Genomic DNA, 12,749 nt, shown 5'->3' with positions numbered 1-12,749 from the left:
ATTTAAATCTGGTGATTTTTATTTTGTACAATTATTTATAATTTTAATGCGCTCTCATACACAAATAAATTTCTAGCATTTTATTGCACTAACGCGGCAGTCGGCAGTGATTTCAAAAAACAAAATCTTCGCCTGATTGGTTTTTCGATTTCGTAGTATATATACACAAGAATGTTGCTCCTCAAGCAGGGCACGACGCTTAACTCCCAAAACGGGAACTCAAATATAATATTAAATAGAGATATGCAACAAAGTATTGCACCGATTGAACTTGAGAGGCAACAACAACTTTCTGAGCAACTAGAAATATTCTATCTCGCGTGAAATGTCATGAAGCTCGGTGGCCGATTAAATTAATTTGAAACGAAGTATTGCATACATAGTAATTATAATATTGTGTGTCTATTTACAATAAAAATATTATATTAAATGGCAGAAGAGTAAAAAAGTAAGAAGACGGCCGTCGGGGGGCGAGGAGGGAGAGCAAAATGCAACAATTTCGGACAACCTAAGCGATTCGCACTAGAAATGGTCCACGAGCACGCTGATCATGCAGCCCTTGCGCCGCGGCACGGAGCTCATCTGCAGGTTGGGCGACCAGTGCGGCTGCAGGGCGCCGTCAACCTCTCCCGAGCGCAGGGAAAGGTTCCACGGCTCCTCGTCGTCATCCTCGCCATCTTGCATCAACACACTCACAGGCACACTCAGCTCCACCGGCTTCAGAAATTTCAGACCCAGCGGACCGCACATCACCAACGGACTCAGCAACTCTTCACCTGCGCACGTGGCAAGAGTAACATGAGTTTTATTTGCGGATTTCAGGACAAGAACCACTCAAAATAATGTCGACAATTTTTTAAGGCTGTTTTAATCTGCTGAAGGACACTTTCTTAATGCGTTTCAGCAATTTTAAATGATAACGTCTACATCATAAAAAGAATATTAAGTCTGTTTTTCATTCCATACGCCCCAAGAAAGATAAAACTAAACATAGAAATGTCTAGCATGATTGGAAAATAATTATGAAAGATGCTATCTCTTTTTCAAATTTTTTAATTATATATTCAAATTAATTCCAGCCCAATTCATTCAACATTCTTGAGTGGTCATTATCCATAGAAGTGTATAATTTTCCTAGTCTTAGACAAGCTGAAAATATTATCTGCGGTTTATATTTTTAAAATCAGGTGAATTATTTAAATAGTTTTGTGCACATAAAAATTGAATATCATAGGGATGATATGATGTTAGTTAAACACACACACGACATGCAACAAGTTACAAATTAAATAGTTAGTTATTTTCTTTTAATTACATTAAAACTCCATTTTTAATCAATTCTATCACATTTTGTCCCAGAAGGATGCTCATTTTATTTCAACGGAATATAACAAACGTGGATTTAAAATTCTTTGAAGTCATCAGGTCCTTTTTTCGTTTCTTTTTCCAGGGGCGAAAAATTAATTCACCCAATAATGGGTAAAACTCAAAAGTATTATCAAAGCAGGTTAAACCATTTCCAGATTATCTGAATTTCGTAGTTAAACAATTTAAAAAACTATTTACAGGCCTCTCCTGAGTTCAGACTTTAAATATTTTACGCATTGAAATGGATTTCACAAAAATCTGATTTTGTTTTACCATTTTCTGAACCCGATTTTCAAAATTCTAAGTCGAGTAATAGTGATGTGGACTTAAAAATATCTCTATTGTTCATATAAACAAGTAATTAATGACACAAAAGGTCATTTTATCGCTCCGTCAACAAAATATATTGGTCAAATTTTGATTTTGAGGAAAAAAGCACCAGTAAAAAAGACCAGTAAAAACCAGCTAAAGCTTGATGGTATAATTCGATTTTAACCACTGCCGGATAAAACTAGCTGGCTAATTTGGCCAACACTAGATAGTATAATATTGCTCTTGACTCTCCATTTCATTTGACGCAAAATATTTGTAGCAAAATTCGAAAAAAATGGTATTTTATTTATTTATTGTTGACCTATTGCCACCATGTAAAACAGAAGTGCATTTTCGCGCATTCCAAAATTTGAAAAACACGGTAGCCTTATCTGTTGCTGCATATTTTGAGATAAAAACCAAAAAATCTGCTTGAAAAACCTGGCAACCTGCCTAGATAACAAAATGAATAAAAAGGTTATTTTAAATTCTGATAAAAATAATACTTTCAGGCTTCATAAAATTTTTATTGAAAAACTGGTTGAAAAATTTTCCTTTCTACAAAAATAAACTGATTTTGGCGGACAAAACGTGAGAGAGAGAGTGGCGGATTGGCGCTTCATCCGCGACGGCGGCGGCCTCACCTTTGTCGAGCGGGGGCAGGATGTTGGGGTCATCGGAGCGACACACCCTGAAGAAGATCTCCTTTCGACAGCCTGGGGGCAAAGCACCGGGCGGCACGTGAAGAGAGACACCTGCGTCGGACAGGGTGCCACCTTCTGCGCCGATGACGCTCTTGGCCGAGGCCACCTCCACCAGACCCGAGCTGCGTGCCACAACCACGACAGAGAGACAATCAAGCGGGCGGCCAGCGGCCACTGTTACACCAGACTAACACACCTACGGCGGCCAAACAGCCAGCAGCAGCCAAGCCAAGCAGAGAAGCAGAGAGAAAGATAGAGAGCAGTGCGTGCCACAAACCAGAGTTAGACATAGCCAGTACATTTTCTAAGACTAGTTTGTGTGAGTTTAATAGTGTTTGTCCGCGAGATTGAGCATGAAAATTGGCTTAATTTAATATTGAAAATCGAGAAAAACAGGGTTTGTAAATTCCTTGAATCTCGTCACTCAGCATAGCAAAAGCTGGCAGTTTGAGAGCGTTTAAAACTAAAGTGAAAGTTACGTCTTTATTCCCTGTATCTAAAACAATGATGCGTTTACGAAATTTGAAAATGGTAACTATAAAAATAACTGATCTGTTTCAACCAGGTAATTTTGATTGGTTCAGCTCACAATTTTTTATTACAAATTACATGAATGTGTGTTATGAGGTGTTAATTTTGTCAAATCGTACATATGGAAATATTATGCAAGGTGGATGAAAATGAAGATGGTAACATTTGTTTTAAAAACTAGCAAAAGTGCACAAAAAATACTGAACTAAATGAAATAAATAATAAAAAAAAACTAAAACAAATTCTACCGCTAAGGTTTAATGTATAAAATGCAGTCTATTACAGTTTCTAGTATAAATAAATGAAAAATATTATTAAGAGATTAAATGAGTGTGCCTAGGGAAGCCGAAATTACTCCATACCGCATTCCATGCTCGATGTATGCCGGTGGAGTTCTGGGATCAGTTGGCTTTCGGTAGAGCTCGAAGGCGCTGCCCCGCTGCTCGCGGTTGGCCAGGTCGAGGCCGCTGCTGGGGTCACCACGGTGGTGGCCGTTGGTCAGTCGGGAGCCGTTGCTGACGGCCGGCACGTTGTAGTAGTACTGGCTACCTCCACCGCCTCGCGATTTGCTGCGGAAAATTAAATCGTTCCGATTAGGCTTGCCACTTTCAGGGTTGGCCACTCAAATTAGTGCTTTGCGCGGGTACAAATTTTCAACCCAAACCCGCACCGAACCCGCTTATTTCGTACCGCACCCAAACCGCACCCATATCTTTTTCAAAATTTGAACCCGCACCCGCACCAACCCGCACTACGCCAACCCGCACCCGCAATCCGCCATATTGGATTTGCAAAATCTGGACCCGCACCCGCGGGTTTGGTGCGGGTTTGCGGGTTCAACCCTCAAACCCGCGACCCACGCAAAACAGTTGAGAAAACCCCTAATTTCCAATTTTTGCGGGTTTTGCGGGCGTTCAAAGGTCAAAATCTGGGAATTTTGAGTACTTTATAACATTGCTCAGGGTGGTCCTTAAAAATTAAAAAACCCGTAAACTCGTCTCAACGAGGCAAACAACTTTTATATTGATCTCAAGGTGGTAGGTCAAAGGCCAAGGTCAAAAAATTAATTTTTGGAATTTAAACTCAAATTTGAAAATGAATAATATATTGAAATTTTTTATTTTTTTCAAAGCCATTTTGTAGAACACAAAAATTAAGTTTGTAGTGGTTGCGGAGCCGAGCTCCCACTCCTTTTTCATTTTTAGTCTAGGGTATTGTTATTCATGAGATTGTTAGAAATTCGTTAATGCAACAGAGAGAGATTTTGAATTTAAATTAGTTTTCGCCGGACACTGAAGCCAACAAGTCGCATCTTAATTGTTCCGAGCGTTTAATTGTGAAGGACCCGGCTCAATCGGGTCCTTGTAAACTGTTACACTAAGTCGCCAAGTGACTGACGTTTCTAAAGAGAATTTGTTGAAAATCCCGCAAGGTTTAATTTCCACCTCCTAACCCCAAAAGTTAAAAAACGTTAAAATTTGGAATGGCGTTTTTCCTTATTTTTTTAATAACTTTTTTAATAAAAAAAATGAAAAATTCGAAAACCGTTGTTTGTCGGCGCAGGTAAAAAACGATGATTGACCAAATCTCGACTTCTAATCATCTGAATTAAAAAAACCACATACCGTTAGACTCCTCTCGACATCCCTAAGTGCACTAAAGGGGTATAATTCGATTTTATATTTTATTTTATAATTGCGACGAGATTTTTAGTGCAGAATTCGAGATTTGGTGCTCATCAAGCATTTTATTGCACCCGTCTCGATAAAAAAAACTTTGTACACCCGAATCTCGGATTGTGGTGGTCCTATTAACAAAAAATACGTACCATAAAAATTTCAATATTTGTATTTTCAAATTTGAGTTTAAAATCCAAAAATTAATTTTTGTGACCTTGACCTTTAACCTACCACTTTGAGGTCAGTATGAAAGTTGTTTGCCTTGTTAAGACGAGTTTACGGGTTTTTTAATTTTTGTTCTAGGACCACCCTGAGCAAAGTTATGAAGTACTCAAAATTCCCAGATTTTGACCTTTGAACGCCCGCAAAACCCGCAAAAATTGGAAAGTCGGGGTTTTCTCAACTGTTTTTTCGGTCAATTAGGGCAAAGTTAACGCAAAAAAATAATCAAAATCCATCGACCCCTGGACAACAATTTGTTGAGTTCAGAGATTGTGGCTGAATTACCATAAAAGTTGCGGGTTTGCCGAGTCAACCCGCACCCGCACCAAACCGCACTACGCCAACCCGCACCCGCAATCCGCCATATTGGATTTGCAAAATCTGGACCCGCACCCGCGGGTTTGGTGCGGGTTTTGCGGGTTCAACCCTCAAACCCGCGACCCGCGCAAAGCACTAACTCAAATGATAAATAATAAGCCTTGTGAAGAGAAGAAACTTACTTTTTGCGACCACAACGGCAAAGTGAGCTTGCAAGGTTAATTGTGATTATGACATAGAATGAACTTTGGAGGCGATCAGAATTGAGATTAGCAAATTTCGGACAAAATGCGAGGGTTTAAGCCGGAGATTTAAAAATTTAAAAATTTTGTATTTCTATTTCAATGTTAGTTTAGATAAAAGATATTAATAAAAAATAAAATGCCAATTCATTCCAGTTTTTTTAAGTTAAGTTGAATGAGCAGGACTAGTACCTTGGGCTGTTGTGGTGACTACGCGGTGGATTTACGACGTACTGCGGGTACTGCTGCGGCGGGTGGTTGTAGTTTCTGTCCAGGCTGGAGCCGTGTCCTGAGTCTTCGTCTCCGCGGCCGTTGACCTGCGTCGCGGGGCCGCCGCCGCCATTCGTCATCGCTTCACCTACCGAGAAAGATCGCGCGTGGAAATATCCAGATGACGAGTTGTTTGTTGCGTGATTGCTGAAAACAGAATGAAGGAAATGTGATAAATTGAAAAAATATTGCAATAAAATTTTTGAATTATTTAATAAATGATTGATGAGTATATACGAAAAGAAAAATTAACCAGTCAAAACTAAACAAGTTGATGAAATTTCTGCGAGTTTTGCATCGTTACCTGACTTGTTCCTCCCTCCGCCAGTAGAGTTCGGACCCGTTGGCATCTCCATTCTGCTGCATGGTGGGTGGTCGGTAGTTCTTGGGCTTGGGAGGAGGCACTGGCTTGTAGGACGAAGGGTGCGAGGAGGGAGAGCCAGGGAGACCCCCTTTGGGTGGAGGGGATGGCTTGTACTCGGATCTGCAAGCAAAGCGCGCACACACGCGACATCAAGCACACGCTAGACAAGGGTGGGCTTTAGAAAAGGGTGAAAATGCGTGATGAAGGACAAGCTCGTCCGAAACCTGGACGGGCGCTGCCGGAACTGTTCCATCCTGCTGTGCAACGGCACGCTGGAAATGTTCAATGACAACAACTACCCAGTGAGCGATTGATGGAAGTTATGTGTTGGACAAATTTTCAGAAAGCCAAACAAATACGCGAAGCGTCGCTGCCACTTAAAATGCAGTTTTTATAATTAATGTTTGGAATTTTAAAGCAAAAAAAATGTCAATAATTGTAAATGTGTATAACGTATATGTGATGATGTATTTTTTTTAATTTTATCTTGACAACTATTCAAAAGTCATTGTAAATATTCCGACTTAATGAATAAAGAAAAATTTGAATTGAATTGAATTGCATGACGATCTCTCTCGCAGCACTGAGCCGCATCTACATAGAATCTAAATATTTCTGATTTGCTGACTGATACTATCAAACCTTTAAAATGATTTTTTTTTAATTAAAGCTGATTATTAAAAAAGCTGGCAAGAGTTTTTATTGGACGTTGCTTTATTTGTTAACAAAATTGATAATCTGAAATTTACAGTAGTTTTGATTTTAGTTATATCTTAGAATTAATTAGTTTGAAAATGACGGAAATGAGAGAAGAAAGAAGTAAATCACTAGCTGATCACGAGCAAATTTTCAATTTAGAACAAGAGCTGCCCTATTTTTTTTTTATCACATACCTGAACTTATTTTGATATTCCGGTCCTTTAGGCATGGGACTCCTTTCAGCCTTTACCGGCTGGGCGGTTGACCTGGTGAAGCGGTAGGGGTCATGCGACCTTGGTGACGTTGGGGTCGTGTCGCCGCCATTGTTGTTGGACTTCATTTCCTCGTGGGCATTAGGACCGATTCTGTTGAACGAGTCGTAGGAAGACACGCTGTCGTAGCTGCTCTGCTGTGATTTCGAAGCAAAGGTGTCACTCTCAGCGAAAAAACTCAAATAACGGGCACTAACCGTTTTCAAGTTTGGTGCGTGCTGGCCTCTTTCCAGGGACGAGTTGCCCCTCAGATGCTGACCTGGTACTCCAGCGTTCATGTAATTTGCGTCTCCTGTGTCTCCGAAAAGTCTCTCCTGAAATTTATTTTGTTTCGTGAGTCAATATTTGCCAGGATCTTTACACATTTATTTTTATGGACATTTTTGCAAAAGCCAAATATTTTAACAGTCACAATACGTGGATTACGAGGTAAATTTTACCGGAAAATATGCGAATTGTGAAAATCCATTGCTCTTCCCTCAAATTTTTATCCTTATTAGCAATTTTGAAATAGGGAATGCATTCAATTCGTTCCAGCATGCTTGGGAAAAGTATGGGGAATTATTTAATTCAATTTTTTCCGAGATAATATATTTTTGGGACGTAAAAAAATATTACAATTGGAATATCGAAGGAAACGTACCTGTGCCGATCTCGATCCGGGGGTGCGCATGTTTCCTGGCGGCTTGTTGGTCCTGTCCACCCTGGGAGGCAGCTCGGGTGGCTCCGACTGCCTGAGCAGCGGAGGCGCAAATTCAGCTGATGTTCCAGCGGGCGCCTCAGAAGCCTGCCTCCTGGTGGGCGGCGGCGAGTGCGCGAGCGGCGAGCGGAACGACGGCGGATGCTGGTGGTGGTGGTGTGACGAGGCCGGGTGGTGCTGGTGCGAGCCGGCCGGCGGGTGGAAGTGGTGGTGATGGCTGCTACCTGGCTGTCCGTTCGGTGAGGCGCCGTAGTCGTCGCCGCCGTTCTGGTGCGCGAAACCGTACTTGCTTGACGAGTCCGGCTGCTGCGGGCGTCGTTTCGAGACGCCGTCACCCGTGTCGTTGGACGATGGGGTGCGAGGCTGGCCGTCGCCGCCCTGTTCACCAACCAGAGTTTAGGTTAATTTATGAACCTCAAGGGATTTTTTTTACAATGAAGAACAATTTGTGATTTTATCATTCCTAAAAATATGTTTAAATATATACCGATTTCTTTATGTTTCTAATTATATAACATTTTAAAAACCCGTTTTTGGAAAAATCTTCCTAAGAATAGGGTTGTGAATTAAAGTCGTGTATATTAATAAAAAAAACACACGACTGTTTTAGATGATTTTTTGATAAACGGTTCTGCTGATCCTCTCAACATTTTGAGAAAAAATCCTATCGTTGTTAGAAGCTTAATTATTTTTATCGAGAATGATATAAATTTTATTCAGATTTTTTAGACTGTTTTAAACGAAGACTCTTTAGACTTTGTGATTTAATAATAAGGTTAGACATCTGGTTCAATCGGTCGAAACTACGACACAACGTGCCAAAAATCAGTAAAAACGTAAAAACCCTTAATTTGGTGGTTTTGTCTGAACCTAGCAAAAAGTGCCCCAAAAAAGCTGGCTCATGGCGCTGCTGTCTCGATTTTAGGCCAGCGGTTTTGTCTGAATGGTGGCCGGCGTTCTGGCAGCATTAAATTATTTTTGCTCGGTTCAGACCAAAAACCGCTAAATTAACTGTTTTTACGTTTCCGCCAATTTTCGACCGAGTATTTCAATTATATCTGACTCGATTTGACCCTCAGAAATCCATTTCTTCTACCAAGAATGTGGTTATTGCTACTTAAAAAATGGAGAAAAGGAAAGAAGGCTTAAAATGTTTCCGCCGAAATTTCTGAGCACTAATAAACGATTTGAGCAACAATACTAACGCTTCAACGGACAAATATTTGCTTTCCATATATATTTATAAAAGCTGTTTGCGAAGCACACACTGCTCTCAGTTCTCTAGCCAAACAAAAAACCCATGCTAAAAAGCACCATGCAGGGAAAAGCGAGTCGAATCTCACAGTTGTAGTCTCTTGGCTTCCCGGTCGAGATCTCATCCCATTTGTCAGAAATTTAACCACCCCGCCAATTGAATTTAGAACGAAGACGAACCTGCTTGTACGGGGGAACCAGGGTGTAAGGGGGTGGGCCCGAGTAGTTGGGGATGGAGCCGAGTTCCTCCTGCGTGGCGATGCTGGGGTCGCTGTTGCTGCGCACGAGCCGGTTGGTCGGCGAGCCGGCGCTCGCGCCGCCGCCAGACATGAGCAGGTGCTGGTGCAGCACGTGGCCCGCCGAGGGCACCGCCGAGCCGCCGGAGGCCGTCGCCCGCGGCTCCGGCGACAACTCCAGGTCCGACTCGGGCGACGAGGCGTACGAGAGGCGCGACGTCATCGGGAAGAGGAAGTCGTCAGACAGCGCTTCCTCGGGCTGCAAAGAAGGGTCGGAAAGGGTGGGGAGGGGCAGCACGGGTCCAGTATGAGTAAAACAACAACAACAACAACACAACAAAACACAAAATCGTGAACACAAAAATTTGAGTAAGAGTGGCGAGAAGTCGTGCGTGCCAGAAAGTGTATAAGGCCGAAAAGAGAAAAGGGCGGACGCATGCGGCCAAGCGAGGGTGGAGAGGCGCGAAAAGCTTGGAGATTGAGGAGTGGACAAGCTGCTTCTTTAATTACCTTCCATTCAAGAGACATCTATTTTAGCTTTACACAAAAGTTTTTTAAAAGCAACAACGCAGTCTTTCTTTTGGAAATTAACTATTTATAAGCTTTTTAAACTAAAAACTTAAATTACTGCAAATGTTACAGAGAGCACTTTTTGTACATAAATCTTAAAAAAACCATAGGGTTTTTAGAGCCATGAAAAAGTAAACATAAAAATTATGGCAAAATGAAGCTAACTTTCATTTTTATCTGCAGGGGGAAAAGGAAATGAACAGCATAAAATTTCAAAATATCAAATAGGTAAATAGAATTTTAAAATTTTAATATAGATAGGGAACAATTATTGAATCAGAGTTAAATAAATATTGTTATTAATTTCTCTGCATTTTTTTCCTTTGAAATATTGCAATACTGGTTGTACAGTCTTGGCAAAATTAATTGTTCAGCTGGAGGTAAAAAAATAAGTAACTAAAACTGTGAATGGATTTATTCACAATTTATTCATAATTTTTGGTTTCAATTTACGAGTAACGCGACAAAAATGTGGCAAATGTGCAGTGAGGGCAGTGAGGCCGGGACATGAACATTCTTATTATTTATTTTCTAAACAAATCCGAGGCTCTCCTCCCAGCTTGCGAAATTCGGCGACGAGCTGGGGGAGGTGGAGTTGAAGTAGGGCCGAGCGACGACCGAACACACCGGCGGCGGCACCGGGATGCTCGGCACGTGCACCTCGAAGCCGGGGTAGGGCCAGTGGTGGGCGGCCGAGGTGCCACCGGGCACGCGCGAGGGAAGCATTGCAGCGCGACACGAGGGCAAGATGCTCAGGCAATCCTACGCGAGCGACGACAAAAGAGGGGAGAACAAAGCAGCGGTGCGTGGACGAGAGGAAGAGAAAGATAGAAAGGTCGGGGTTCGGGGAGAAATTAAAAATTACAACACATCGTCCGAAACCAAATCAAATGTCACTGCGTTCAGTTAAAAGTAGTGAGAAAAATCGCATGCACTGATCGAGAGTAGGTGTGAGAAATGTAGACAAAAGTTCCCGTGTTTGAGTCTCCGTTCCATTTGTACAGCAGCTCACCTTGGTTTCTGAGATCCACACCAGCTGGCTCTGCTGCGTTTCCAGCGTCTCCCTCAACTTGCGGTACCAGGCGTCCGAACCTTGGTTCAGCGTGACAGTGCCCGTGAAAATGTGGCTCCACAGCTTCTCCAACTTTTGACTCTGCTCCAGCAGCTTTTTGCTGCTCTTGTGCACACCCCTGCAACATCGAGAGTGGACGCACGTTTTGCATTTTTGTTTTGGGATAGAGTGAAGTAATGCAACTGATGTTTAAGCAGGTTGCAGGGTTTGTTCAAAATCGGGGCAAAAGCCGAGCAAAACTATATAAATAAATGAGCTGAAAAGCATACACTTAATAAGCACTTCAATTATGCTCAAAATGATTATTTTGAGGAAAATAGGATGACGTTTTATTAATGCATGCCTTCATTTTGAAATCACAAATACTTTGAGGAAAATATGGATTTCTCAGGAATAAAATCAAAATAACGTGAAAAAAGCACAGATGCAAAATGATGACAGATGATGTTATAACTCCAATCCATCACCATTCAATAATAAACATTTCTCTAATACCTTCTGAACAAATCCCTGGGGGAGCTGCTAAACAGATAGAGAAAACAACGGGTTAATTCTTGAAAGTTCTAAACTATTAAAAAGATTAAACAAAAAACAAACACAAGCAACGTACAAGAAGGCTGCAAGTGTGATAAAGACTCACCTGGAGTGTCCGTATCGAATGTCCTTGACCACCTGCTTGTTTTCCGCCCGCAGGAAGACAACAATTGGATAGAACTGGGCGTAATTCAGTCTGTCCACGGCGTTTGGAGTAATGTCAAGCAGGCCGTGTTTGCCCCGATCCACCATTTCCCTGATCGCCGACAGCCTGATAATGCTGGACGCCTTGCCTTGTTTTTCGCTGTCCGTGGCCTCGGTTTCTACGCGCGGAAAAATATCATTATATAACTGGCTCATTATTTAACTCAGGGCAGGGCTTACGTGGTGATGTGAATTTGTCGGGGAAGTCCCTCAGCAGCTTTTCCCTGGCAACGTCAACTACTGGTCCAAAGAGAACGACAGGTCGGACGAATCCAGGATGCCTCAAAACTACCCGTTCATATGCGGGGAATTTGTTCATGCTGTCGGCGAATACAACATCGTCCCAGTGATCCTAATAATAGAAAATAAAAATTGAAACAATTTTAAAGTTGGTTCTTCTATGATAAAAATGAAACCAAATTATTTTTATAATTCAATTTTTGCATCCATCAAAATAATTGTAAGTTTTGTTTTTAGTCTTATTGCATTGATGGTGCTACTGTGACGCGGAAAAAAAGAAATATATATTTTTTAAGCAATGAGGAAGAAGTTGTTCCATTTTCACCAAGGTTAAAAGAATTATTTGACACAGAACCAATGAAGAAGTTAAATTTACCCTGCTGAGAGACTTGGAGCGCCTGTGGGTCCGCCGCCGTCGGAAGAAACTGCCGCGGCTCTCGGAGGCGGTGAGCTCCTTCTTGCTCGCGCTCAACTGTGCCGCTGCGAGTTCGTCGGCCCTTGCCTTGTTTGGGATGATTCCCTTCTGCGCCTCTAGGTTATTCCTGCCGACCCGGAACACGTGCCACGAGCCAACCACTCCGTTGTACAGAGTGTCCACGACGTGGAAAATGTCGCCCTTGCGGACACACATTTCGTTTCCTTTGGGCGGGTCGTAGTTGAAATGAGCTCTGAAATTAAATAAACAAATTAGAATAAGGTTTGATTATTATTTTTAGGGATAGAAAGAGAAAGGAATACACACGACGAAAATTTTAGAAAATTAAAATTTAAAGAGATTAAAGAATGGCTAAATTCCGTGTATATGGTGAAAATTTATAATGGAAATATTAAATAACACGCTCTCGTACTGTACAGCAGCCGTTTTGGCCCCACAGGCCTCATTAGCAGTACTTTACCTTCAAAACAAAATTCATACCACATTAAATTAGCTGCAGAGAATTATGAATTAGCGATCGTC

The 12,749-nt window shown here is 41.7% G+C and overlaps 1 protein-coding gene across 13 annotated transcripts in view; it reads right to left on the bottom strand.

Annotated features, from left to right (window-relative positions):
- Nucleotide 1: 1 nt before the first annotated feature.
- Nucleotides 2-12,749, bottom strand: part of LOC135938893 (tight junction protein ZO-1-like) — a 58,585-nt gene continuing 45,837 nt past the window's right edge. For 4 of the 13 annotated variants that reach the window (XM_065482904.1, XM_065482909.1, XM_065482915.1 and 1 more), the window contains 15 exons: nucleotides 12,168-12,459; nucleotides 11,732-11,903; nucleotides 11,454-11,670; nucleotides 11,309-11,335; nucleotides 10,754-10,931; nucleotides 9,116-9,430; nucleotides 7,625-8,059; nucleotides 7,179-7,295; nucleotides 6,904-7,118; nucleotides 5,951-6,130; nucleotides 5,569-5,793; nucleotides 5,317-5,343; nucleotides 3,278-3,484; nucleotides 2,325-2,506; nucleotides 2-776 (listed from right to left, as the gene is read on the bottom strand). In XM_065482904.1, coding sequence (XP_065338976.1) covers nucleotides 523-776; nucleotides 2,325-2,506; nucleotides 3,278-3,484; nucleotides 5,317-5,343; nucleotides 5,569-5,793; nucleotides 5,951-6,130; nucleotides 6,904-7,118; nucleotides 7,179-7,295; nucleotides 7,625-8,059; nucleotides 9,116-9,430; nucleotides 10,754-10,931; nucleotides 11,309-11,335; nucleotides 11,454-11,670; nucleotides 11,732-11,903; nucleotides 12,168-12,459 — 3,043 coding nt within the window. In that variant the 3' untranslated portion in view covers nucleotides 2-522. The other 9 variants (XM_065482906.1, XM_065482905.1, XM_065482911.1 and 6 more) reach the window with 9 other exon arrangements.

The sequence above is a fragment of the Cloeon dipterum genome, chromosome 3, assembly GCF_949628265.1.
Source record: "Cloeon dipterum chromosome 3, ieCloDipt1.1, whole genome shotgun sequence".
NCBI classification, from domain to species: domain Eukaryota; kingdom Metazoa; phylum Arthropoda; class Insecta; order Ephemeroptera; family Baetidae; genus Cloeon; species Cloeon dipterum.
This window is presented reverse-complemented; position numbering and strand designations above follow the sequence as displayed.